General features: G+C 42.8%; 1 protein-coding gene across 11 annotated transcripts in view; it reads right to left on the minus strand.

Annotated features, from left to right (window-relative positions):
* The window catches only part of LOC138759087 (sodium/myo-inositol cotransporter 2-like), a 251,059-nt gene that overhangs the window by 71,436 nt on the left and 153,121 nt on the right, over positions 1-26,502 (minus strand). For all 11 annotated transcript variants that reach the window (XR_011354632.1, XM_069928979.1, XM_069928981.1 and 8 more), the window contains 2 exons: positions 15,488-15,638; positions 4,864-5,032 (listed from right to left, as the gene is read on the minus strand). Coding sequence is in view for 10 of the 11 variants with exons in the window: in XM_069928979.1 (XP_069785080.1) it covers positions 4,864-5,032; positions 15,488-15,638 (320 nt within the window). In the remaining variant the exon portion in view is untranslated. The remainder of the gene's footprint in view (positions 1-4,863; positions 5,033-15,487; positions 15,639-26,502) is intronic.

The following is a 26,502-nucleotide window of genomic DNA, read 5'->3' on the forward strand; positions in this document are numbered from 1 at the left end:
TAAAATATTTGGAATCCCAAAAGCATTAAGTGTCTCAAATTTAAAAAATCCCATTCCAATCAATTAAATGCTTTCTCTGCATCTAATGCTACTGCTACTGTGGAAATCTTCCTATTTTGTGTTATATTTACCAATCTTAAAAAACTAACTTTGTTATCTGCTGCTTTTCTATTTTTAATAAAACCAGTTTGATCTAAATTTATTAATTTTGGCAAAAATTCAACAGCCTTTTAGCTAACAATTTTGATACAATTTTATAGTCTGTATTTAATAATAATATAGGTCTGTATGAACAAGGCTGTAAACAATCTTTCCTTATTTTTTAGAATTACAGTTATTAATGCTATTTTAAAAGATTCAGGCAGATCATAAACCTCTTTTATTTGACCTAATACCGCCAACAATACAGGTATTAATAGCTCCTTAAACTCTTCACCTGACGCCTTATTATTCTGTAGAGACATTAGAGACTCATAAATTTCATTTTCTGAAAAAAATCTCTGACAGTCTTATCTTTTCGTCTTCCTTTAACACTGGCAATTTAATTTGTCTTAAATAATCTCATTTTATTATCATCTCTCTTAGACTCTGAACAATAAAGTTTAGTATAAAAGTCTTTAAAAATTATCATTTATTTCCTGCATTTTATATTATCTATCCTGATCATTTCTTTGTTGCAATTATTGTTGTAGAAATCTGTTCCATTTTTAATTGCCATGCTAAAAATTTATGGGCCCTTTCAACTTGTAATATTTTTGTTGTGTTCTCATTATATCTCTCTCCACTCTATAGTCTGCACAGCATTAAGTTTTCATTTCTTCAACTCTAACAATTTTCTCTTCTCCTCATCTTTATGTACTTGAATTTCCTTCTCCAATTTCATTATTTCTTTATCTTCTTTCATATATTCTTTCTTTATTTTTGAAGTATAACCTTATTTGACCTCTCAAATATGCCTTAATTGAACCGTAAAACCAATGGTGAATGCAGTTTACAACTTCCCCATGAATACCAAGCATCTGAACCTTCCTGACTAACCTTCCACGTAGGACCTTGTCAAAGGCCTTGCTAAAATCTTGTAGACAACATCCACAACCCTTTGTTCATCAAGTTTCCTGGTAAACTCCTCAAAAACTCTATAAGACTGGTTAAATCTGACCTACCACACACAAAGCTATATTGACTATCTTAATTAGTTCTTGACTATCCAAATACTTGTATATCCAATCTCTTAGAATGCCTTCCAATAAGTTACCTACCACTGACTTCAGACTCCAGGCCTATAATTTACGGCTTACTTTTGGAGCCTTTTTTAAACAAAACAAGAAACAACATGAGGTACCTTCTAAACCTCTGGCATAACACCTGTGGCTCAAATATTTCCCGAAGAGCCCCTGCACTTTCTATATTAGCCTCCCTCAAAGACCGAGGGAATATCTTTTCAGGCCCTGGTGATTTATCCATTCTTATTTGCTTAAAGACATTAAGCAATCTGTATGGGGTCCATGTCCTCACTGTTTTCTTTACTTTCTTAGACTCTGAGTACCATAAATACTGATGCAAAAAAAAACATTTCAGCTCTACCCCATCTCTTTTGGCTCCAGATATAGCCGACCATTCTGATCTTCAAGGGAACTAATTTTGTCCCTTACTATCCTTTTGCTCTTAATATACCTGTAGAATCTCTTAGGATTTTCAGATTTCAGATTTATGGTCAGAGTTCATACATGACATCACATACAACCCTGAGATTCTGTTTCCTGCAGCAGAATCACCACTAATTGCTAGTGCAAAAAAAAACTGTACCCAGTGTATACATGTAACCAAATAAAGAACTGTAAACAGATAACGAATGTAAACAAACACTGCAATACAGAGGGAATAAAAAACAAAATCAATAAAGTGCACAAGTAAGAGTTCTTGTTTCTGATCGAGTTTGTTGTTGAGGAGTCTGATGGTGGAGGGGAAGCAGCTGTTCCTGGACCTGGTGGTATGAGTCTTGTGGCACCTACACCTCTTTCCTGATGGCAGCAGTAAGAACAGAGCACATGCTGGGTGGTGTGGGTCTTTGATAATTGCTGCTGCTCTCCAATGACAGCGTTCCCTGTAGATGTTCTTGATAGTGGGGAGGGTTTTGCCTGTGATGTCCTGGGTTGTATCCACTACCTTTTGGAGGGCTTTACACTCAGGGGTATTGGTGTTCCCATACCAAAGTGTGATGCTGCTGGTCAGTACACTTTCCACCATACCTCTGTAGAAGTTTGCCACACTTTTTATATCCTTTCTCCAACTTAGAATCTCATCCCAAGATCTAGCCTCCACAATTAACTTGAAACTAATGCCATTTTGATCACTTGAACCAAATGTTCCCCTACACATACTTCTGTCAGCTGTCCTGTCTTGTTCCCTCATAAGTGTGGTGATACACCACTAATCTTCTGCAGGGGGCGATCTCTGTACCTGCAGGAAGATCACCAGAGTACAGATCACACCTGGTCAATCAACTGCCTGGGATATTATCCTGAGCTGGCCCCTCCCCAGCCAGTCACTCAGGAGTCACCAGTACAGCTACCACTGTAGTGGAGACTTTTAACTGAATAAAACCTGTTGTAGTCTTTCTCAAGTTTTGAGTCTACTTACTGCTGCAACTGTGCATCATAACAAGAGATCCAGTATTGCATGCTCTCTAGTTGGTACCTCTATATATTGATTTATTAAACTTTCCTGAACAGATTTGATAAACGCCAAGCCATTCAGCCCTTTTGCATTATGGAAGTCCCAGACAATATGTGGAAAGTTAAAACCTACTCTCACAATTTTCTGTTTCTTGCTGCTGTCTTCTATCTCTCTACAGATTTGCTCCTCCAATTCTAATGCTACATTACTGCCTGGTATGGAGGTGCCAACTTTCAGGACAAGAATAAATCCTAGAGGGTTATTAACTCATCCTGTGACTTCACAAGCACCAGGCTTCACTCCATCAAGGACATCAACATGAAGTAGCGTCTTAAAAAAGCAGCTTCAATCCTCAAAGACCCCTACCAGCCAGGCCATGCCCTCTTCACTCTGCTACCATTGGAAAAAAGGTACAGGAGCCTAGAGATGAGCACTCAATGGCATAAGGACAGCTTCCTCCCCGCTGCCATCAGATTCCTGAATAATCAATGAACCACAGACGCTTCCATCCTTTCATGCACTATTATTTTTACTTTTTTATAGTAATGTTGTAAGATGGTTATAATATAAATATTTTCACTAGGATGCTGCCATAAAACACCAAATTTCATGACTTGTTGATGACAATAAATTCTGATTTTATACATACTACATACTGTATATAGTGTTTGTTTGCATGCATGTATGTTATGTTTGCATGTTTTTGCATTGAGGACCAGAGAATGCTGTTTCATCAGGTTGTATTTTTACAATTTGATGATAATAAACTTGAACTTGAAATTCCCCTGTTAATCACACAGCAGTTAGAAGTATATCACCATCATGGGGTTCAAATCCTGGGACTTCCAAAAGAACTCTGTGGGGATTGCTTCATCAGGAAAAACAAAACAACTCGATTTTCTTTGGGGAAGTTGGATGGGAAGTCAATGGGTTATGTTAATTGGGTGGTGACTTGAGTAGGGGTGTGTAGGAAAGGGAGAGAAAAGACGGTGGGGTGGGGAAAGATTAGAAGTTGAAAAGAAAAAGAGAAAGGAGAGTTTGGGCTCAGAAACTTTTGTACCATTAATATGTACTAATTTTTCTCAACAAAGATGTTTGTGATGGCTTTGTCAGTTACAATGTACTCTACTGATTGAATTGAACCACTTCAAATTTTAAAGTTAACTGTGCAATAGTAGCTATTGAAGTGCTCTCAATGACTCTGCTTCCACTACTTCTCAGTCAACGAGTTCCACTCGTTGCTACCACTCTGAAAAATCTCTCTGATTCCCTCCTATGTCCTCTAGTTTTATCTACCTCCAATACACTGAAAAGTTTCTTGCAGTCTACCCTATCTGTATCCCTCAGAATTTTATATACCTCAATTATGTCCCTTCTTAACCTTCTGATCAAGGGAAAACCTCTCTAGTCTCTCCACATAATTAAAATGCTGCAACCTGGTAAATTCCCTCTGCAGTGCTATCACATCCTTCCAACAGTGTGATTGCATTCAATCAACTGCTGTTATCTATGTTCTTAAGGAAATTTCATCTCAGTATTTTATATGGTTCAGGAGATCTACTAAGACATTGTGCCAGGAGGGAGTCTCCCATCAGATCTCTTCTGAATGTCCACAGGTGCTGAATAATGTTACTTCGACAGCTTTGATCTTTGATCTTTGTGGATCATTCAAAGTCATGATACACTTTTCAATGCTTCTGAATTTATCGATCTATTTGATGATAATCAGTGCAAGATAATGAACATTTTTCTAACAAAAATATAGTGAATTTTAATACCATTATTATGGATGGAGCTGGTCAACACAGAAACAAGCCCTTCACCCACCACATCTTATGTATGAAAATGCCCCTCTGTGGGACTGATTAGAACCCCCTGAATGGTTAAAGTATGAAACAAATCCATTGGATCTCATTCCAAAGAACTATGAATGCCAATCATTTTAAAAAATGTAAAAACCAATCCAGATGCAGAAATTTATCAGCCCTCTCAATTAGTTGGGCTCAACTAACTCACATGCTGAGGAATTGTGCAAGTTCTTCTGATACAGGCTCAAGGCCAAAACATTGGTTATGTATCTTTGTTTTTACAATATAAAGTACACTGTTTGACCTGCTGAGTTTCTCCAGTGTTTTTAACTGATTCATCTGTGTTGAATTTATCAAATTGTAGAAGAAAGGGACTTACTTTCTCATTGGCTCGTTTCCAAAAGCAGCCCACCACAAAGACCACTGCGATTGGTGGTGTCAGGTAGGAGGTAACGGACTGGATATAGATGAAGAGCTTGCCACCTTGGCTTACTTGCACAAGAGGAATCCACAAGACAGACACCACCACCAAAATCAGCACAAAAATCCTCAAACAAAGAGAGATTGTATTTAACAGCATTGCTTTGATATCTGCTTCTCATCTGTGCATGAGAGCCTAAGCAACAATATTTTACATGGGAGGTGGGTAATGTGGTGTGTTTTCTCCACAGCCCACTGTCCCACAACATCAGTTTCAAAATTTCTGCTTCTGTTTTCTTCAGAAAAGTAACTTATTCCAGCACCAAAAACCTGTTTCACACTATTGAATTGCTGTAGGTCAGTGTTCAACCGCATGCCAGCTGTGAACCTGCTGTACAGTGCCACCAATTGAAATCATGAGTTTATTGTCATACACATTGTGCAATATACATATGCACCAAAGTTCTGTCTTGCTGCAGCCAAACAGGTACTTTGTGAAAATAAACAATACTATAATGAAGAGAAATTAAGTCTGCAGACACTGTTGTTGTAGACACAGGGCTCAAGCCCAAACCTTTGGTTATATATCTTGACCTCCTATGGGTGCTGCGAGTCCATATAACCATATAAAAATTACAGTACAGAAACAGGACATCTCAGCCCCTCTAGTCCACTCTGATTTAAGTGAACTCCACTAGTCCCACCTACCTGCTCCCTGCCCATAACCCTCCAATCCCCTCACATCCATGCACTCATCCAACCTTCGCTTAACTGACAAAATTGACCCTGCTGCAACCTCCTCTTCCAAAAGGTCATTCCACTCAGCCACCACTCTCTGAGTGAAGAAGCTTCCTCTTATGTACCTCTATTTTGCCCCCTAAGCCTTAACTTATTCCAATCTCACCTACCCTCAAGGGGAAGAGCCTATTCACATCTACTCTATTAATTCCCATCATAATTTTAAATACCTCTATCAAATCCCTCTTCAACCTTCTACACCCCAATGAATAAAGACCCAGTCTACTCAATCTTTCTTTGTATTCTAGATACTGCAATCCAGGCAAAATTTTAGTAAATCTTCTCTGCACCCTCTCTACCTTGTTGATATCCTTCCTATAATTTGGGGACCAGAACTGCACACAATATTCCAATGCCTTGAATAGTCTCAACATGACCTCACAGCTACTATATTCCTATGCTTTGACTTATAAAGGCCAGCATACCATACACCTTCTTCACCACCCTATCTACATAGGAATGTAGATCTCTCTGTTTCTCGCATTCCTCAATTCCCTTCCCTTCACTGCATATGTCCTGTTTTGATTATTCTTCCCAAAATGAAGCACTTCACACTTGTCTACATTAAACTTCATCTGTCACCTTTCAGCCCACTTTTCTAAGCAGTCCAAATCCTTCTGCAGTCTCCGTAAACCATCCTCACTATCCACAAATCCCCCTATTTTTGTATTGTCTGCATATTTACTCCCATAATTTACCACTCCATCAACCAAATCATTAATGTAAACGAACAACAAGGGACCCAACACTGATTCCTGAGGCACTCTGCTCATTACTGGCCTCCATCCAGACAGACAGTTATCCACCATGACTCTCTGGCACCTATCTTCTAGCCACCATTGAACCCATCTGACTATCTCAGCATTAATCCCTAGTGCCTGAACCTTCATCACCATCCTTCCATGTGGAACCTTATCGAAAGCCTTACTGAAATCCAGATACCTTTCTAGTCACTTCCTCAAAAAATTCAACAAGATTTGTCAAACATGACCTTCCCCTCACAAACCTATGTTGGGTGTCCTCTAGATACTTATACATATTGTGACAGAGTATTTAAAGGTGGTTTGGGAGGAATTGTTGGAGCAGGTTGCACACAAACATAGAATCTTTGCAGGACTTTTGCAAAATGCTTTTTGCAGGAAGCAACAAAGTAACAGCACACAGCTTGTCTGGGAATGTGATCTTTGCAGACAGCAGAGAACAGTTTTGCTCTCAGAGAGGGAGGGAGTGAAACAGAGAGGAGAGACAGAAATCAGTTCCAGAAGGACAAGCTGGCAAACTTTGGAAGGTTGCCTGGTCAAAGGAGGAGATTGGCCATCTGAAAGGTAACCTGAAAGAAAGAGGATCATCTGGAGAACCCTGAAGGGGGTGAGTTTTGTCAGCAAGGCTGATTTGAAAGGAAAAGGAATCTCTCTCTCAAAACCAGCAAGAACCCTCCTGAGTGGTAACCATTTGCCTGTTAAGCAGCAAAAACTGGTGAACTTTGTTAATGCTAACTTCTGTGCACAGAACAAGAATTACAGCAAAGAGGATCCTGATTTTATCAAAGCTGAGACTTATTTGGACTGTGATCCAAATAACTTTTATAATCTTAAATATACATTACACACACCTGCGCTTAGTATTAGGGGGGGGGGGTGGGATTAAGTAGGTTAGATAGGTTAAGTAATAAGTTAAAGTTTAATTCTGTTTTCTTGTTCAATTATAATTAAAAACAACTTTTGTTTAAGTAACCGTGTTGTGGTGCATATCTAATGCTGCTGGTTTTTGGGGTCCAATGGACTCCATAACAATATTATCTCTAAGAATACTTTCCACTAGTTTACCAACCACCGATGTCAAACTTACTGGCTGATGATTGCTGGGCCTACACCTGGACCCCTTTTTATACAGAGGAACCACGTTTGCAACACACCAATCCCGCAGCACCACACCTTCTTCAAGGTCCTGGAGAAAATCCCGCCGGGACCCGGAGAATTATCCATCTTTATATGCCTTAGAAGTTCCATCACCCACTCTTTACTAATCCCTATGTTTTCCATAATTACCCTTCTTGGCTCACTTATTCTACACAATTCCATATCCTTTTTCCTAGTGAATACCGACGAGAAGAACTCATTCAATATCTTCCCCATCTCATTTGGCTCCTCACACATTCGTCCACTCCAATTCTCTAGTGGACCAATTCTATCCTTCACTCTCCTTTTGCTATTCACATATTTGTAAAAAACCTTCGGATTTACTTTCACCCTGTTTGCTATAGCCACCTCGTAACTTCTTTTCACTATCCTAATTTCCTTCTTAAGCTTCTTTCTACAATCCATGTATCTTCCAAGCATCTTGTCCACTCCTTGCTTCCTATATTTAATGTAGGCCTCCCTTTTATCTCAAACCGACTTCCTAATCTCTCTTGAAAACCATGGTTCTCTTGAACATTTGGCCTTGCCTTTTATTCTAACAGGAACATTAAAATTCTGCACCCTCAAAATCTCACCTTTAAATGCCCTTCAATTCTCTTCTATCTCCTTCGCAAAAAACAAATCATCCCAAACCACTCCCTGCAAATCCCTTCTCATTTCATCAAATCTGGCATTCCCCCATTCAAAAACCTTAGTCGTTGGACCAGACATCCCTTTCCATAATTATGTTGAAACTAATGGTACCATGATCACTGGATCCAAAGTGCTCCCCAACACACACCTCAGTCACCTGCCCTATTTCATTCCCCAACAGTAGATCCAAGACTGAACCTTCCCAAATGAGTACCTGCTGTGTTACTCCAGCATTTCTGTGTTTTTAATACAGCACATTAAATTAAATGGAAAACAGATTACACTAAAAATAGATAGTCAATAAATGTTCACAGATTAAAGGTGGGTCAAGATGGGGTAGTGCTCTTAGTTAAGGATGAGATCAGATGATGATGATGTATGATCTAAGGAGTAAAATGTTAAATCCATTTGGGTAGAGATTAGGAATAGTAAAGGGAAATAAAAATCACTGGTGGGAGATGTGTGTAGACCACCCAATATTACAGTTGCACAGGCAATAAACCAAGAAATGTCAGAGGAATGTAAGGATGGAACAACAGTTATTGTGAGGGAGTTTAACATGCAATGTAAGACATGGTGAATCAGTTTGGTCAAGGCAACATTGAGGAGGACTTCTTAGAATATATCCATACTTTTCTTGAATAAGGGAGCATGCTATCTTGGATCTGGTCCTGTACAATGAATAAAACAAGTAAAATTACTGATCTTGTAGGGATTTTCTTGGAAAGAGTGATCATAGTATGACAAATGGAGGGTACAATCAAAATCCAATGTATTATGCCTAAACATGGGAAACTACAAGAGGATGAGGGTAAACTGGGAATGCAGGTTATATGGAGGGACAGTTGAGGAACAGTGAAAGACTTTTAAAGAGATTTTTCATGGTACTCATCAGAAGTATATTCCAGTTAAAAGCAAGGACAGTAAGGGTGGGGACAACCAGCCTTTGATATCGAAGGAAATAAAGGGAAGCATCTGGTGGGAGTTGTGTGTAGGAAATAAATGGTGGCATGGATGGTGTAGTGGTTAGTGCAATGCCTTTACAGCACCAGTGATCAGGACCAGACCGGGGTTTGAATCCCACACTGTCAGTAAGGAGTTTATACATTCTCCATGTGTCTGCGAAGGTTTTTTTTCCTGGGGCTCCAGTTTCCTTCCACTGTCCAAAATGTACCGGGGGTGTAGGTTAATGGGGTGTAAATTGGGTGGCATGGACTCATAGTCTGAAATAGCCTATTATAGGTCTGTATGACTAAATAAATAAATAGCTAGATAGATGCTCATTCTTACAAAGTTGCTACGAAGATTATGAAAATTTTACAAAGCAATGAAGAACTATCAAGCGAGCAATAAAGAGAAGGAAGGTGAAAAGAGATGAGCACAAAATATAAAAGCAGACAGTAAAAGTGTTTATAATTATATAAAGCAGACAAGGATGGTGAAAGTGAAAATTTATCCCTTGGAAGATTGGAAGGAGAAATCTGATCTTATTGAAATGTAAGAGAAGGGTTAAGTGCCAGCTGATGAAGTAGACAAAGATGATGTGGTCAAACAATAATCATGGCTTTTATTAGCAGAAACTAATGGTACAATATTGAAAGACAATAGGTGCATACACAGTTATACCTAAGGGGAGTGTCTTTAATAGTAGAGATAATACACAGTCAATGTTAGTACAGCAAAGCTAGCCAAAGGGAAGACAGACAGCTTAGCAGAGATTTACCACAAAGGGGGAATTGATATTGAGTAATATCAATAAAAAGGGTTGTTCCTTTTTTTTTTAATGGGAATTTGGTGGTAAACTGCTTTGAGGTCGATAGTGGAGTACACTTTGTATTGCGCTATCTGATTAATCATTTCATTGATGCGTAGCAGGGGGTAGGCATCCAGGATTGTCTGGCTGTAGTCAATAGCCAGTCGTTTCTTAGTGTGAATTTTCACAACTACCACCTGGGCTCACCACAGACTCTTACTGGGTTCAATTACTCTGTCTTTAAGCAATCTCTGGGTCTCAGCTTTGATAAACTCAGGATCCTCTTTGCTGTAAGAACAGCTCTTAGTGGCAATCGGCCGACACTCGGGATAAATCACTGAAAAGGGAGGGAGCTTTAATCTTTAATGTGGACAAACCGCAGTAACTAGTGTGGGGGATGGTAAGTGTGGGTAGTGGCCCATCGAAATTTAACACTACACTTTTCATCTGAGATTGAATATCCAACCCCAGTAACACAGGAGTGCAGAGCTCAGGCATTACAAAAAGCCAAACATCAGCAAGGCAATGTCCCTGCAAATTTAAAGTAACTTTCCACTTGTCCCGTACAGTTTTTGTAAGTTCACTACAAGCCATCGATATCTCCGCAAATTTTTGTCAGTACTCCCTGAGTCTATTAGGCAATCGAGAGTCTCACCATTCACCTCCTCGTTCATAGTCAACCGTTCCAGTCTGTAACATTTCCCAAGCTTGAAGTCAATTCAGTCGGCTCGTCTGAAGATTCATCCTTTTCACAGTTGTCTTTCATTCCTACAGCCCCAGGACGAATTTTCTTGGTGCTTCTTTTCTTCTTCTTATCAGTGGGAGTACTTTTCACCTTACACGCTTTAGCGAAGTGGTCAAGTTTCCCACAATAGCTGCAGGTAACAAATTGAGCCGGGCACTTCTGTTTGGGGTGCCAGCTGTTACCACAGAAGTAGCATTTGCCAGAGATTCGCCCTTTTCTTTCCTTCGGGGTTCCAACACTCCAGGATGTTTCCCTTTCGGTTTCTATTATTTCACTGGACTGCATAGCACTTCTCAGTATTTTGGGTAGAGTGACTGCCTGGTCGTAGGTTAAGGGCTCTGTCTCCAGCAGCCTCTGATGGATGTAACTGGAGTCGATTCCGTTGACAAAAGCATCCAGCTTCAAGGCATTGTGGTGTTGTTGCACATTGACTGCCCTGACATCACATTCGTTTGCCAGTGAGTTGAGGGCTATTTGCATAGGCAGCATCACTTTCCCCGGGTTTCTGACATCTAGACAGCAACTGGTGTCGAGCAAGCACCACCTTCCGTGGCGCCGCATAGTAAACAGTCAGACGTTCCCGGGCTATAGCCAGAGTTGTAGCTCCTTGTGTTATGGCAAAAGGGACCTCACCCAGCAGGGATTTCAGGTGGCCTCACTGTATCGCCTCATCAACTACGTTGTTTCAAGCCATGTAGTAATCAAAACAAGCAATCCAGTGGTTGAAAATTTCTCTGGCCCTCAGGGCAGACTGGTCGATTATCAGCTGCTCTGGCTTGAGTGCTGCATCCATTTCTGCTGATGTTGATGAAGTATAATTAATGATCTGGAAGTGGGGACAGAGTGTGGTGTATCTAAGTTTGGTAATGACACTAAATTGAGTGGAAAAGCAAATTGACCAGAGGATACAGAGAGTCTGCAGAAAGATACAGATAGGTTCAGTGAGTGCAGGTGCAGCAGCCTATCAAGAAGGCAAATGAAATGTTAACCTTCATGGGTCGATGGATTGAATTTAGAAGCAGGGTGGTTATGCTGCAACTATACAAGTACTGGTGAGGCTGCATATGGAGTAAAATGTGCAATTCTGGCCTCCTTACTTGAGGAAGGATGTACTTGCTTTGGAAGCGGTGCACCAGTTGATTTCAGAGATAAGGGATTAGCCTAAGAGGAGAGATTAAGTTGTCTGGGACTGTAGTTGCCTCCCCAAGTTCCTCAACATGGTTATCCAACTGCACGAAAACCAACAAGGTCGGGTCAGATACAGCAATGAGCTCTCCGAACCCTTCTCCATTGACAACGGTGTGAAGCAAGGCTGCGTCCTCCCACCAACCCTCTTTACTATCTTCTTCAGCATGATGCTAAAACAAGCCAATAAAGACCTCAACAGTGAAGACGGTGTTTACATCCGGTACCGCACGGATGGCAGTCTCTTCAATCTGTGGCATCTGTAAGCTCACACCAAGACATAAGAGCAACTTGTCCGTGAACTACTCTTTGCAGACGATGCTGCTTTAGTTGCCCATTCAGAGCCAGATCTCCACCACATGACGTCCTGTTTTGCGGAAACTGCCAAAATGTTTGACCTGGAAGTCAGCCTGAAGAAAACTGAGGTCCTCCATTAGCCAGCCCCCCCCCCCCCCACATCTCCATCGGGCACACTGAACTCAAAACGGTCAACCAGTTTACCTACCTCAGCTGCACCATTTCATCTGATGCAAGGATCGACAAAGAGACAGACAACAGACTCGCCAAGGCAAATAGCGCCTTTGGAAGACTACACAAAAGAGTCTGGAAAAACAACCACCTGAAGAAACAGACGAAGATCAGCGTGTACAGAGCCATTGTCATACCCACGCTCCTGTTCAGCTCTGAATCATGGGTCCTCTACCGGCATCACCTACAGCGCTGTCTCTGCTCCATCCTCAACATTCATTGGAATGACTTCATCACCAACATCGAAGTACTCAAGCTGGCAGAGTCCGCAAGCATGCTGCTGAAGACCCAACTGCACTGGGTGGGTCACGTCTCCAGAATGGAGGACCATTGCCTTCCCAAGATCGTGTTCTATGGCGAGCTCTCCACTGGCCACCGAGACAGAGGTGCACCAAAGAAGAGGTACAAAGACTGCTTAAAGAAATCTCTTGGTGCCTGCCACATTGACCATCGCCAGTGGGCTGATATCGCCTCCAACCGTTCATCTTGGCACCTCACAGTTCAGCGGACAGCAACCTCCTTTGAAGAAGACCGCAGAGCCCACCTCACTGACAAAAGACAAAGGAGGAAAAACCCAACACCCAACCCCAACCAACCGATTTTCCCTTGCAACCGCTGCAACCGTACCTGCCTGTCCCGCATCGGACGTCAGTCACCAACGAGCCTGCAGCAGACGTGGACAAAGGATGGGGTGCACCTGAACTGGAGGAGGACAAATATTCTGGTGGGCAGGTTTGCTAGAGCTTTTGTGGAGGGTTTAAGCTAGTTTGGTAGGGCAGTGGGAACCAGAATGTGAGGGCAGAGATTAGGGTAAAAGGACAAAAGCATGAGACTATGTGCTCTGAATTAGTGAGGAAGGACAGGCAGGGGGAAAAACATAAAGGTAGCTAGTTAAACCCTGATGTGCCTAGGAATAAAAGGGATGAACTTAGAGCATGGATCAGTACATGGAACTATGATGTTGTGACTATTACTGAAAATTGGTGGGAGGGAAAGATTGACTGATGGAGGTACTTGGGTTTAGGTATTTTAAAAAAAGAATAGGATGGGAGGAAGAGGGTACACTGGTCAGGGATAATATCACAGCTATAGAAAGGGAGGTCGCTGCAGAATGAGTGTTCACTGAGTCGGAGTGGGTGTAAGTCAGAAACAGGAAGGGAGCTATTACTGTGCTGGGAGTAGTCTATAGGCCCCCAAATAACCCTCTGGATACCAATAGCCATGGAACAGATAAGCAGGCAGATTTTGGAATGGTCCGGGAAATAGAGGGTTGTAGTTATGGGTTATGTCAACTTCCCTAATATTGACTGGAACCTACTGATTGCAAGAGGGATAGATGGGGCTGAATTTGTCAGTGGTGTACAGAAGGATTCCTGACACAGTATGTGGACTAGAGGAGAGGCCCAGACTGGATCTGATTCTGGTCAGGCGGCCGACCTCTTGGTGGGGAGCATTATGGTGAGAGAGACAACACTCCTTGAGCTTCAACATAGCTATGAAAAAGGATATTAACAGTGTGACAGATTATGTTGTGTTTTATGTTGTGTTGTGTTTTAGAACCCCAAGCTATTCTATGTGTATGTGAACAACGGAAGGATGATGAGAATAAAGGTGGGGCTGCTAAATGATAAGAGAGGCAACATGTCCCTGGAGGCAGAGGAGGTTGGGAATGTCCTAAATGAATACATTGTGTCAGAATTCAAAAGAGAAAAGGACCTTGATCACGGTGAAGCCGATACTGAATGGGCCTGTGAGCTGGACAAGTAAATATTAAGGAAGCCAAAGTGTTCGATATTCTTAAAAACATCAAGATTGATAAGTCCCTGAGGCTGCTGTGGGAAGTAAGGGAAGAGATAACTGGGGCAGTAGCTATGATGTTTGAATCCTCTGGGCCGCAGGGGAGGTGCTGGAGGATTGGAGAATGGAAAATATAGTCCCCTTGTTTAAAAATGGTAATAAAGAGAATCCTGGGAATTATATTACGTCAGTGGTGTACAAACTAATGGAGAAGATTCTTAAGGTAGGACCTATGAGCATTTGGAGAAGTACAATCTATTCAAGGATAGTCAGCATGGCTTTGTGAAGGGAAAATCGTGCATCATAAATCTAATTGAGTTTTTTGAGGAGGTAATAAAATAAATTGATGATTGTAGGGCAGTAGATGTGGTCTACATGGAAGCAAGGTATTTGACAAGATCCCCCATAAGAGGCTCATCCAGAAAGTCATGAGGCATGGGATCAATGAAACCTTGGCTGCATGTATAAAAATTTGGCTTGTAGGAAGAAAGGAGAGAGCAGTAGCAGTAGTAGTGTGCTTCCTGGAGGTCGGTGACTAGTGGAGTGCTGCAGGGATCTGTTCTGGGACCCCTGCTCTTTGTGATTTTTATAAATGACCTGGATGAAGAGGCAGAGATCACTTCATTGACCACTTTCACTCTGTCTGCCACAATAGCAGGTATCTCCCAGTTGTAACCTATTTCAATTCCCTGTCCCATTCCCATGCCGACACATCTGTCCATGGTCTCATGCCAATAGAGATCACCTGCAAAATGGAGGATCAATACCTCATAATCTGTCTGGGCACCCTCAAACAAAGTGGCATGAGAATCAACTTTTCCAATTTCCATTATCCCCCTCCCCAAAACCCACCTGCCCCATTGTTTCCCTTTCCCCTTTCCTCCAACTCTGCATTTACAGAGTCAACCCTCCCCCCCACCTTGTCAATTCTCACGTCTCCTCTCCTGTCCTCCTATCTCTGTTCTCCTCCCCTTGCCCTTTCTTGCCTCCTCCCCCAGTCTTTTTATTCAGGTGTCTATCTGCTTTTTGCTCATCCCTTGAAGAAGGGTTCACACCTGAAATGGTGATTTCTTTACCTCTCATGGATGTTGTGTGACCTGCTGAGTTCCTCCAGTTTTTTTGTGTTTTGGTACAATCACAGTCTCTGAAAAATTTTGTGTGTCACACCATTGAGCTTAACTTTATTTTGAGCTGACCCACAATAAGTAACTCTACTTGTTCCTACCTCCCAACAACCATGAGCTCCCACTCAGAGCAGTGGGGACGGAGGTGGCGCCAGATGTCCATTGTAAATAATGTGCTCGAGCTGTTGAAGATGGAAGTGAGGGAGGACATGAGCACAGCGATCATTACGGCAATCATCAAGCCCTTCAAACCTGCAACGGGACAGAAAGAACAGAGTATACTAAAGCCAGTCTCCTGAGTTATCTTGAGGAGTGATTATTGAATACATTTAAATCCTTCTAAACAATGAATCAGGAACAAAGAGTCAGAAACACACAAGAGATTGCAGATGGTGGAATCTGGAGCAACAATCTACTGGAGGAACTCTGCAGTTTAAGTAGCATAAGTGGGAGAAAGAAAATGGTCAACGTTTCAGGACAGCCCTTCAACAAGACTAAGTGAGTAGAGTAAAGATTGTGTATTGGTGAACCAGGGAGGGTTGAAGCATTTCAGTCAAAAACTGCTAGTGCGGCAATCTGATAACAAGTGTTAGTAGTGGTATAATGAGCTGTGAGGGAAGAGCTGTTAGAGAAGTATAGACAGTGCCAGATGAACTCAAAGAGGGATAGGGACAGGGAGAAAGAACAGAAGGAGGTGGGAAGAGAGAGGGTATTCATTGCCCTTCCACTATCCAAGATCCTATACAGCCCTTCCAGGTGAGAAGTAAAACACGTAGGTCTGCAGCCACCATGGTTGAAGAAAAAACACAATGCTGAAGAAACTTAGCAGGTCAAACAGGGTACTTTATATAGCAAAGATAAAGATAAATAACTGAAACATGTACGTCCTTTAGCCTCATCTACTGCATTTGAAGCTCCTAATGCAGTCTCCACTTTGTTGAGACCAAATGCTTGGGGACAGTTTTGCAGTGTATCTATGCTCCGTTTACAATATTTACCCTGTGCTCATGGTTGCTGCCATTTAAACTCCCCCACCCATTTCTACTCTGACTTGTCCATTCTTAGTATTCTCTACTTCCAGAGTGAGATTCACAGCAAACAAAAGGTACAAGACTTCATATTCTGCCTGGACAGTCTGTAGTCAATTATAATAATGTTTTCCAACTTTGGGCAACAAGTCTATCTTCCCAGCTATCATCACCTTTTATTCTTACCAGACTGCAGCATTAGCAGCCTTTATCTATATCTTTCATCCTCCCTCTCTCTCCCTTTTTCACAGAGAAGTGGTAGAAAATCTCCTGGTATGGTGCAAAAGTAACAACCTGAGTCTGAATGTGAACAAGGCAAAGGAAATGATCATAGACTTCAGGACCAAGAATGAGCAACATCCACTGCACATCCTCTTCAGTGGAGGGCACCAAGTTCCTTGGAGTTCACTTACTAGAGACCTATCGTGGACACTCAATATCTCCTCAATTGTCAGGAAGGCGCAACAGCGACTGCACTTCCTGAGAAGGCAGCATTATGTAAACTTTCTACAGGAGCTCCAAATGACCGGCTGCATCACAGTGTGGAACAGTTGCTGCAGTGAAATGGATCAGAGGTCAATCCACAGGACCATAAGAATGGCAGGGAGGATCACTGGAGTTTTCCTCCCCAACGTGATCTACCAAGATTGTTGTGTCAAGAGGGCATTCAAAATCATCGAGGACCTCTTCCACCCCACACGAATCATCTTTCAGCTGCTCCCATCAGGGAAAAGATACAGGAGTAACAGAGCCACCACCACCAGGCTGAGGAACAGCTTCTTCCTACAGGCAATAAGAATGCTGAACAACCAAAGGAACTGCTTGCACTAACCATCCAAGGATCTCATATTGACAAAACAATATTTATTTATTTGTATCTAAGAATATTTGTCCTGCATGAGTATTGTTGGTCTGTATATGTGCTATGTCTGGTTGTGAATTTGGGCGTTTCGTCAGGTTGTACTTGTGCAATAGGATGACAACCCTTCATCCTTCATCCCTCCATAGATCAGCGATACTTACTGACCCTGCCCATTCCCCTTCCAAACCTGTCGATATTATATCAGCTATCTCTCTTCTGCACTTTTGGTCCTGATGAAGGGTTCTAACTGAAAGAGTTGACTTTTTTTTTAGGCATACATCATGGTAGTAACAGGTTCTTCTGGCCCAAGAGCCAGTGCCTCCCAAATACACCCAATTGACTTACAACCCCTGTACATTTTTTTGAAGGGTCAGAGGAAATTAGAGTACCTGGATGAAACCCAAGCAGACATGGGGAGAACATAAAAACTTAGACAGTGAAGAATTTGAACCTTGGACGTTGGTACCTTAACAGCATTATGCTAATGGCTATGCTAACTCTGGTACCTGTTGATGCTGCTTGACCCACTGAATTCCTCCAGGGAACAAAGAGTTCCAGTCTTTCCCTCATATTAATGCAAACTTCTAAAATCATAAGAAAAAGAAGCAGGGCCAGGTCAATTAGCCCCCTGCACTTCTATGTTGCTATGCAACAAAATAAATGGAGGGGTGTGCTTCAGGTGTAGGTCAATGGGACCATGTCAAATAAATAGTTTGTCATGGACTAGATGAGCCATAGGGCCTGTTTCTGTGCTGTAGTGTTTGATGGTTCTATGGCACTAAGATTGTTGCTTACTATTCATCTAAGCTCCACTTTCCTGCACTTATCCAGAATCCTTAAATTTAAAAATCACTCAATTTTCACTTTGACTATTCTCAGTTAATGTGTCTCAATGGACTTTTGGGTAGACGGTTTCCACAGATAATTTACCCTTCGGCTGAAACAATATATTAAGCTCCATTAGAATTGTACATGTCTCAAAATAATTTCACATTCTTCTAAATTCAAATACAGGCCTGATCCACTCAATCCTTTCTATCCAATAAAGCTGCCATCCCACTGTTACAAGCACAAATTTGCTGCTCTCAAGACTTAGTGAATCAATAGTCCTTGCCCAATTTGATGATCTAATGCACTGGCTGTAACCAAAATGGAAAACATTATGACTCCATTTCACTACTGGGACTAATGTATCTATCTATTCTTGCTCACTGTGTGGCCACAGTGAATGAATATTGGTGTAGTCTTTTCCCCTAATTTAATTTTGTGCATGGAATGAGTTTGGGGATCCATAATCCCTTTCTTTTTGACACAACATAAAACCTCAATGGTGGGACACTAAACAACTGTTATAACTATATAACAGTTACAGCAAGGAAACAGGCCATTTCAGCCCTTCTAGTCCGCACCGAACTAAGTACTCTCCTCTAGTCCTTCCTACCTGAACCCTGCCCATAACCCTCCATTTCCCTCCCACCCACATACCTATCCAATTTTTCCTTGAATGACAAAATTGACCCTGCCGCCACTACTTCTCCCAAAATCTCATTCTACACAGCTACCACTCGCTGAGTAAAGAAGTTCCCCCTCATGTTACTTCTAAACGTTTGTCCCTTAATGCTTTCTGTTTCAATCTCTCCTATTCTCAATAGAAAAAGCCTATCCACATCAACTCTATCTATCCCTCTGTGATGGTACACCACTGGCCTACTGCAGGGGGAAACCTCTGTACCTGAAGAAGAGCACGAGGACAAGACAAGACCTGGCCAGCTGTCAATCAGCCAACCTGAATAGACCAAGCCTCACTCGGTCAGGTGCCAATCACCCTCAGGATATAAGCCTGAGCCGGCCCTTCACAGACACTCTCAGAGTTTACAACAGCTCTTCTCACAGCTTGATCTGTGGAAGTTTATGTCGAATAAAGCTTGTTGTACGTACAGTCTTTTGGTTTTGTGTGCTTGCTTCTGACTGACAGCACACCACAATTTATTCGACATAAGTTCGTAAAGTTGCTATGGAAAAACTCCTGAGTGCTGGGAACCTCAAAATTGACCTGCGTCACCCAGAAGCACAAACACACCGAGATCTGGAAGCACAAGGTCAAAGCGATCATCGAGACTCACGCCGACGACATCCTGGACTCCGATCAAAAGAGGCTCATCTTACTCCGATCAAAGCTGGGTCCCTGAGACTTCCAGGCACTCAAAGACTGCACCGGGCTCTCAGAAGCAATGAACACCCTCGAGACCATGTATAAACCTCCCACGAATGTGGTCTTTGCAAGGTATCCGTGGCCAACTACCTGGGAGTCTTACCTGGGAGCCGTGCGTGAGTTGGCCCGACCTTGTCTGGCTGAACCCAGGATAAATAAAAGGGAGGTCGAGAGGGTGATCAGAGATGCCTATGTCCGAGGGCTACATGCGAGGGGCATCAGGCAGAAGCTGCTGGCGGATAATATCTACTCCCTGGCCAAAACAGTGGAGGTAGTTCAAACCCTGGATGCAGCAGCCCTGCACACCGAAGCCTTAGATTCCAGGCTTCCTCAGGCCTCTGCGTGGTCAGCACATTCGGGTGCTGTGGCCCTAGATCAAGCTGGGGAAGAAAACATCACTGCTGCGGGCACCCTTGTAAGTACTGTGGGTCCCGGTGTGGGTCTGATCGTCGATCGCACCAAAACTGCCCAGTCAAAAAACAGTATTGTTCAAAATGTGGGAAGAAAGGCCATTTCACCAAAGTATGCCTCTCAATGCCAGCCGGCAGCTCAGCAGCCCTCAACAACCTCCCCCCCCCCGCCCCTCAGTGTCCCCACCACGTGCGATTTCCGGGTGACGCCATTGCTTCCGGCCTTCCCAACCCTGGCACCCCAACTTCTGGCCTCGCCGGCAACGATTTCTGCATGCGTGCCATGTGCACGGACTAGCCCTCGCTCTTGCCAGCATCGCCTCTCTACGCATCACTTCTGGTCTACGAAATTACATCACGTCCGCCGGCTGTGATGACATCACCCTCACCGACAGCCAGCTGCATGACGTCACTTCCCCCGGTGCAACAAGAGCAGCCAGGGAAGAAGGCCAGCCATGCCTCACCCACCCATGCGATGCCGGCATCTTCAGCCGGACAGGTGCGGACACCGCCATCACCAATGCCCTCCCAGACCCCAACGATGACAACGTGGTCAACACAGGTGCTGACCAGGTCGCCCTACAGATGTCGCTAACCACTGCACACCGCACCCCACAACTACGGAGAGCATCACCGGTCCACATTCACCTCTCACAATGCCTGCAGAGGACACCGACAACCATAACTAAGACGGTTATCTAGACCAATATGTTGAGGAACCAACTCGGGAGCAGGCCATTTTAGATTGGGTATTATGTAATGATAAGGGGCTAATCAACAATCTTGTTGTACAAGGCCCTTTGGGTAGGAGCGATCACAATATGATCGAATTCTCACTCGACATGGAGAATGATGAAATTAAAACCGAGACTAAGGTCCTGAATTTAAATAAAGGGAATTATGATGGTATGAGACGGGAGTTGAGTAAGATTGATTGGGTGGTGTTTATGGGGGAGTTGACTGTGGATAGACAATGGAAAGCATTCACAGATCTAATGGAGAAATTGCAAAAATCGTTTATACCGGTTGGGCATAAAAATAAACCAAAAAAGGTGACTCAACCGTGGATGACAAGGGAAATTAGAGACAGCATTGGGTCCAAAGAGAGAGCATATCAATTGGCCAAAAAAAGTACCGCAACCGAAGACTGGGAGTAGTTCAAGATGCAGCAAAGGAGGACAAAGGGATTAATCAAGAGAGCAAAAATAAATTATGAAAGTAAGCTTGCGGCAAATATAAAAACCGACTGCAAAAGCTTTTATAAATATGTCAAGAGGAAAAGATAGGTGAAATCCAGAGTAGGTCCTTTGCAGTCGGAATCAGGGGAATATATAATGGGGAATAAGGAAATGGCAGAACCAATTAAATTCTTACTTTAGTTCTGTTTTTACAAGAGAGGATACAAATAACCTCCCAAGGATGCTGGGAAACATAGAGACTAATGCAAGGGAGGAACTGAAAGAAATCAGTATCTCTAAGGACATGGTCTTGGGGAAATTGATGGGATTGAAGGCAGATAAATCCCAAGGGCCGATAATCTACATCCTAGGGTACTCAAGGAAGTGGCCATTCAAATAGCAGATGCTTTAAGAATTATTTTCCAGAACTCGATAGACTCAGGATCAGTACCCATGGATTGGAGGGTAGCTAATGTTACCCCACTATTTAAAAAGGGGATTAGAGAAAAAGCGGGGAATTATCGGCCGGTGAGCCTTACATCAGTAGTGGGAAAAATGATGGAATCCATTATTAAGGATGTAATAGCGGAGCATATGACTAGCAGAGAAGGGATCGGACGGAGTCAACATGGATTTACAAAAGGTAAATGGTGCTTGACAAATCTATTGGAATTCTTTGAGGTAAAATAGATGGGGGAGAGCTAGTGGATGTGGTGTACCTGGACTTCCAAAAGGCCTTCGATAAGGTCCCGTATAAACGACTGGCTTCCAAAATCAAGGCTCATGGGATTGGGGGCAAAGTATTGATGTGGATTGAGAACTGGTTGCCAGGTAGAAGACAGAGAGTTGGGATAAATGGCTCGTTTTCTGAGTGGCAGGCGGTGACCAGTGGGGTGCCACAGGGATCTGTTCTGGGACCCCAGCTGTTCACAATTTACATTAATGATCTGGATGAGGGGATTGGATGTAATATCTCCAAATTTTCAGATGACACTAAGCTAGGAGGGGTTGTGTGCACGGAAGAGGGGGTCAGGAAGCTCCAGTGTGATTTGGATAAATTGATGGACTGGGCAGATACATGGCAAATGCACTACAATGTGGATAAATGTGAGGTTATCCACTTTGGTAATACAAACCGGAGGGCAGATTACTATTTGAATGGCAATAGATTAAGAAATGGGGAAGTGCAGAGAGACCTAGGGGTACTTGTACATCAGTCTCTGATAATAGGCAAACCATTTAGGACCGAGATGAGGAGGAATTTCTATGCCCAGAGGGTGGTGAATCTGTGGAATTCATTGCCACAGAGGGCAGAAATATGTTTAATGAACCTGTCTCTACTGCCCTCTGTGGCAATGAATTCCACAGATTCACCACCCTCTGGGCATAGAAATTCCTCCTCATCTCGGTCCTAAATGGTTTGCCTATTATCCTCAAACCATGGCCCTGGGTTCTGGATTTTCCCATCATTGGAAACATCTTAATGTTTTAAAGAGGGAATTAGATATATTTCTTCAGTATAAGGGTATTAAAGGTTACAGAGAGAAGGCGGGGACGGGGTACTGAATTTTAAGATCAGCCATGATCTCGTTGAATGGCAGAGCAGGCTCGAAGGGTCGAATGACCTACTCCTGCTCCTATCTTCTATGTTTCTATCCCGAGAACCTTTAGAGCAACAATTCCCTCTTCATGGGAATCTGTCGACCAAAGTCTTTCAGCCAACACCTGCCGACAAGAGTCCTTCAGTTAAAGATAAATCTCCAATATCTGTGTCTTTATGTCGGTCTGAACGTATATCAAGGCCGCCACAAAGACTTAGTTATGACCATTTCTAATCTTTGTTGTGGTTTCAGTGAGCACAGTCACAGCATGTTTACTTAGGCTTGCAGCTGGTATATTATTCTGTTTCCAGTCCATTTTTTTTAACCCTTGCCCTTTGCAAGGGTTTTGCCATTATTGGATTTTCTTAAAATTAGTCAATTTTAGAGGGGGGGAGGTAAATGTAATGGGGAGAGGCGTATTAAACTGATTGCTTGCTATTGGCTATAGTTGTAGAGAGACTTCACCCTACCGGTATAACAGATGGAGAACCTTTCCCACTGGCCAGTTTAGAGATGGCTTTATGTCTGTTAATAAAAGTCCTGTATTGGAATGATACTTGACTGTCTTCTTGGCAGGGGTATAGCTACAAGTCACACTACAAGCTATAACCCTCAAGTGGAGTGCAGCAATGGCACGATCTGGAAAGCTATCACACTAGTGCTAAAATCGAAAGGTCTCCCCACCTGCCACTAGTAAGAAGTACTGCCAGAAGTTATGAACTCTATCCGTACTTTGCTTTGTACAGCTACCAATGAAACCTCTCAACCATGGCATCTATGGCATATCAACTCCATCTGCCATCTTTCACTCTTCTAAGCAGTCCAAATCCCTCTGCAATCTTGTAAAACCTTCATTATTGACAATTCCATCTATTTTAGTATCATCTGCATATTTACTAATCCAATTTTCCACTCCATCATCCAGATCATTAATGTATATGACAAACAGCAATGGCCCCAATACAGATCCTTGAGGCACACCGCTGGTCACCAGCCTCCACTATGACTCTCTGGCATCTCCCTTCCAGCCACTGTTTAATCCATTTGACTATCTCAAAATTAATACCTAACGACTGAACCTTCCTAACTAACCTTCCATGTGGAAACTTATCAAAGCCCTTACTGAAGTCCATATAGACAACATCTTCTGTTCTATCCTCATCAACTTTCCTAGTCATCTCTTCAAAAAAATCAACAAGATTGGTCAACCATGACCTTCCACACACAAATCCATGTTGAGTGTTCCTGATCAGACCCTGTCTCTCCAGGATATACTATCTCTAAGAACACTTTCTATTAATTTACCTACCACAGACATCAAACTTACAGACCGATAATTGATAGGCTTGATCCTCAAACTCTTTTTAAGTAATGAACCACATGTGCAATACGCCAATCCCCCAGCCCTATACCCATTTCTAATGACATTTGAAAAACGACTGTCAGATCCTCTGCTATTTCCTCACTAACCTCTCAAGGTCCTGAGGAAAATCCCGTCGAGACCTGGAGACTCATCCACCTTTATATGCTTCAAAAGCTCCAGTACTTCCTCTTTCTTAATCACTATAGTCTCCATAATTACCCTCTTTGCTTCCTTTACCATGCACAATTCAATATATTTCTCCTTAGTGAATACCAAAGAAATTGTTCAAGATCTCCCCCATCTCTTTTGACTCCACATACAGTTCTTTCCTCTGATTCTCTAAGGGACCAGTTTTATCCTTCACTCTCCTTTTGTTATTAACATACTTGTAGAAACCCTTTGGATTTATTTTCACCCTGCTTGCTAAGGCCACTCATACCTTCTTTTAGCTTTTCTAATTTCTTTCTTAAGATTATGTTTACATTCAATGTATTCTCTGAACATCTTTTTTCCTTGTTTCTTATTTATTGTAGGTCTCCCTCTTTTATCGAACCAAGTTTACAATATCCATTGAAAACCATGGCTCTCTAAAACTTTCAAACTAACAGGAACATATTTTGTACCCTCAAAATCTCACCTTTAAAAGACCTCCATTTCTCTACTACATCCTGGCCATAAAACAAATGGTTCCATTCCACTTTCACACCTCCTCAAATCTAGCTTTTCCCCAATCGAAAACCTCAACTCTAGGCCCTGACCTATCCCTTTCCATAATTACATTGAAGCTAATGGCACTATGATCACTGGACCTGAAGTGCTCCCCAACACACAAGTCCATCACCTGACCTATCTCATTCCTCAACAATAGATCCAACACTGTCCCTTCTTTAGTTGGTACGTCTACATATTGCTGTAAAAAACTACCCTGCACACGTTTTACAAACTCCAACCCATCCAGCCTTTTTACAGAAAGTGTGAAGAGCTGAACTTTGGTAAGACAAGTAATAAATAGCAGGGCCCTGGAGGGTGTTGTAGAACAGAAACTTAGGAGTACAGGTACATTGCCATGAAATCAGCATCGCGGCCTTAAACAGCAGATCCAATGGCAGAAATCACAGCTGGATCATGGAGACTCCAAGGCTTTGAAAGAATATTTGGTGCAGTTGGAGCACTATTACTCTTATGCACCGAATTGGCATGGCAATGAAGGAAATCTGGATTTGGCCAAGGAAGAATTACACAAGAGGAAGCTGGTGACTGACGAGATGGCGGCGTCTCTGATCAGCAGCAGCCAGAAGGGGTTGCAAACTCCAGGGGAGTGGAGGACTGGGGCATGGCACTATAAAATGGAGAGATCATCACCATCTGAGAAGGAATAGCAGAGGAGAAGATCCACGGAATGGTGACCACGGCAGCGGACCAGTGACGGAGTTCTGCAGCTGAAAGACCAATGCATGCATTGGGCTGCTGGTGACTCAAAGCGAGGAACCCACGGATGTTGTGGGCAGCTGGAGACTGCTATCAGGAAAAAGGGTACCGGGTATTAGAACCAGGTGCGAGGGGGTGCCAGAGGTGCTGAAGTGTTCCTGACCATGTCGAAGGTTTGGATCTGGAGCTTGGGTTCCCAATGGTTTGGACTGGAGTCTGTGTGGCTGCAGAAGCACTGTAGATGAATCTACCGACACTCCGTGACTCTGGGGTGGGTGGGGGGGGGGGTGGGAAACAAATCTCTTTTGCCTTATTTTCTCTGACTGTAAGAGGTGCTTCAGGCAATTTCTGCCAATGGTGAATCAGTCTGCCTTACAGGAAGGAGGCAAAAGAAATTTCAGGTAATATGACACTGTTGTATTTCAATAACAATACATTGAATCTTGAAGTGGCAATTCAAGTGGACTGGATGAAGATGGCATTTGGCATGCTTGCCCTCATTGGGCAGTGCATTTAGTTCAAAAGTTTGGTCCTCATGATTCTTAGAATATAGAACGTCAGCATTCAGGCCCTTAGGCCCACAAAATTCTGCTAACCCATATATCTTCTTCTTTGGCTTGGCTTCGCGGACGAAGATTTATGGAGGGGTAAATGTCCAAGTCAGCTGCAGGCTCGTTTGTGGCTGACAAGTCTAATGCGGGACAGGCAGACACAGTTGCAGTGGTTGCAGGGGAAAATTGGTTGGTTAGGGTTAGGTGTTGGGTTTTTCCTCCTTTGTCTTTTGTCAGTGAGGTGGGCTCTGCAGTCTTCTTCAAAGGAGGTTTCTGCCCGCCAAACTGTGAGGCGCCAAGATGCACGGTTTGAGGCGATATCAGCCCACTGGCGGTGGTCAATGTGGCAGGCACCAAGAGATTTCTTTAGGAAGTCCTTGTACCTCTTCTTTGGTGCACCTCTGTCACGGTGGCCAGTGGAGAGCTCGCTATATAACACGATCTTGGGATGACGATGGTCCTCCATTCTGGAGACGTGACCTA

The sequence above is a fragment of the Narcine bancroftii genome, chromosome 3 (assembly GCF_036971445.1).
Source record: "Narcine bancroftii isolate sNarBan1 chromosome 3, sNarBan1.hap1, whole genome shotgun sequence".
In the NCBI taxonomy this organism is placed as follows: Eukaryota; Metazoa; Chordata; class Chondrichthyes; order Torpediniformes; family Narcinidae; genus Narcine; species Narcine bancroftii.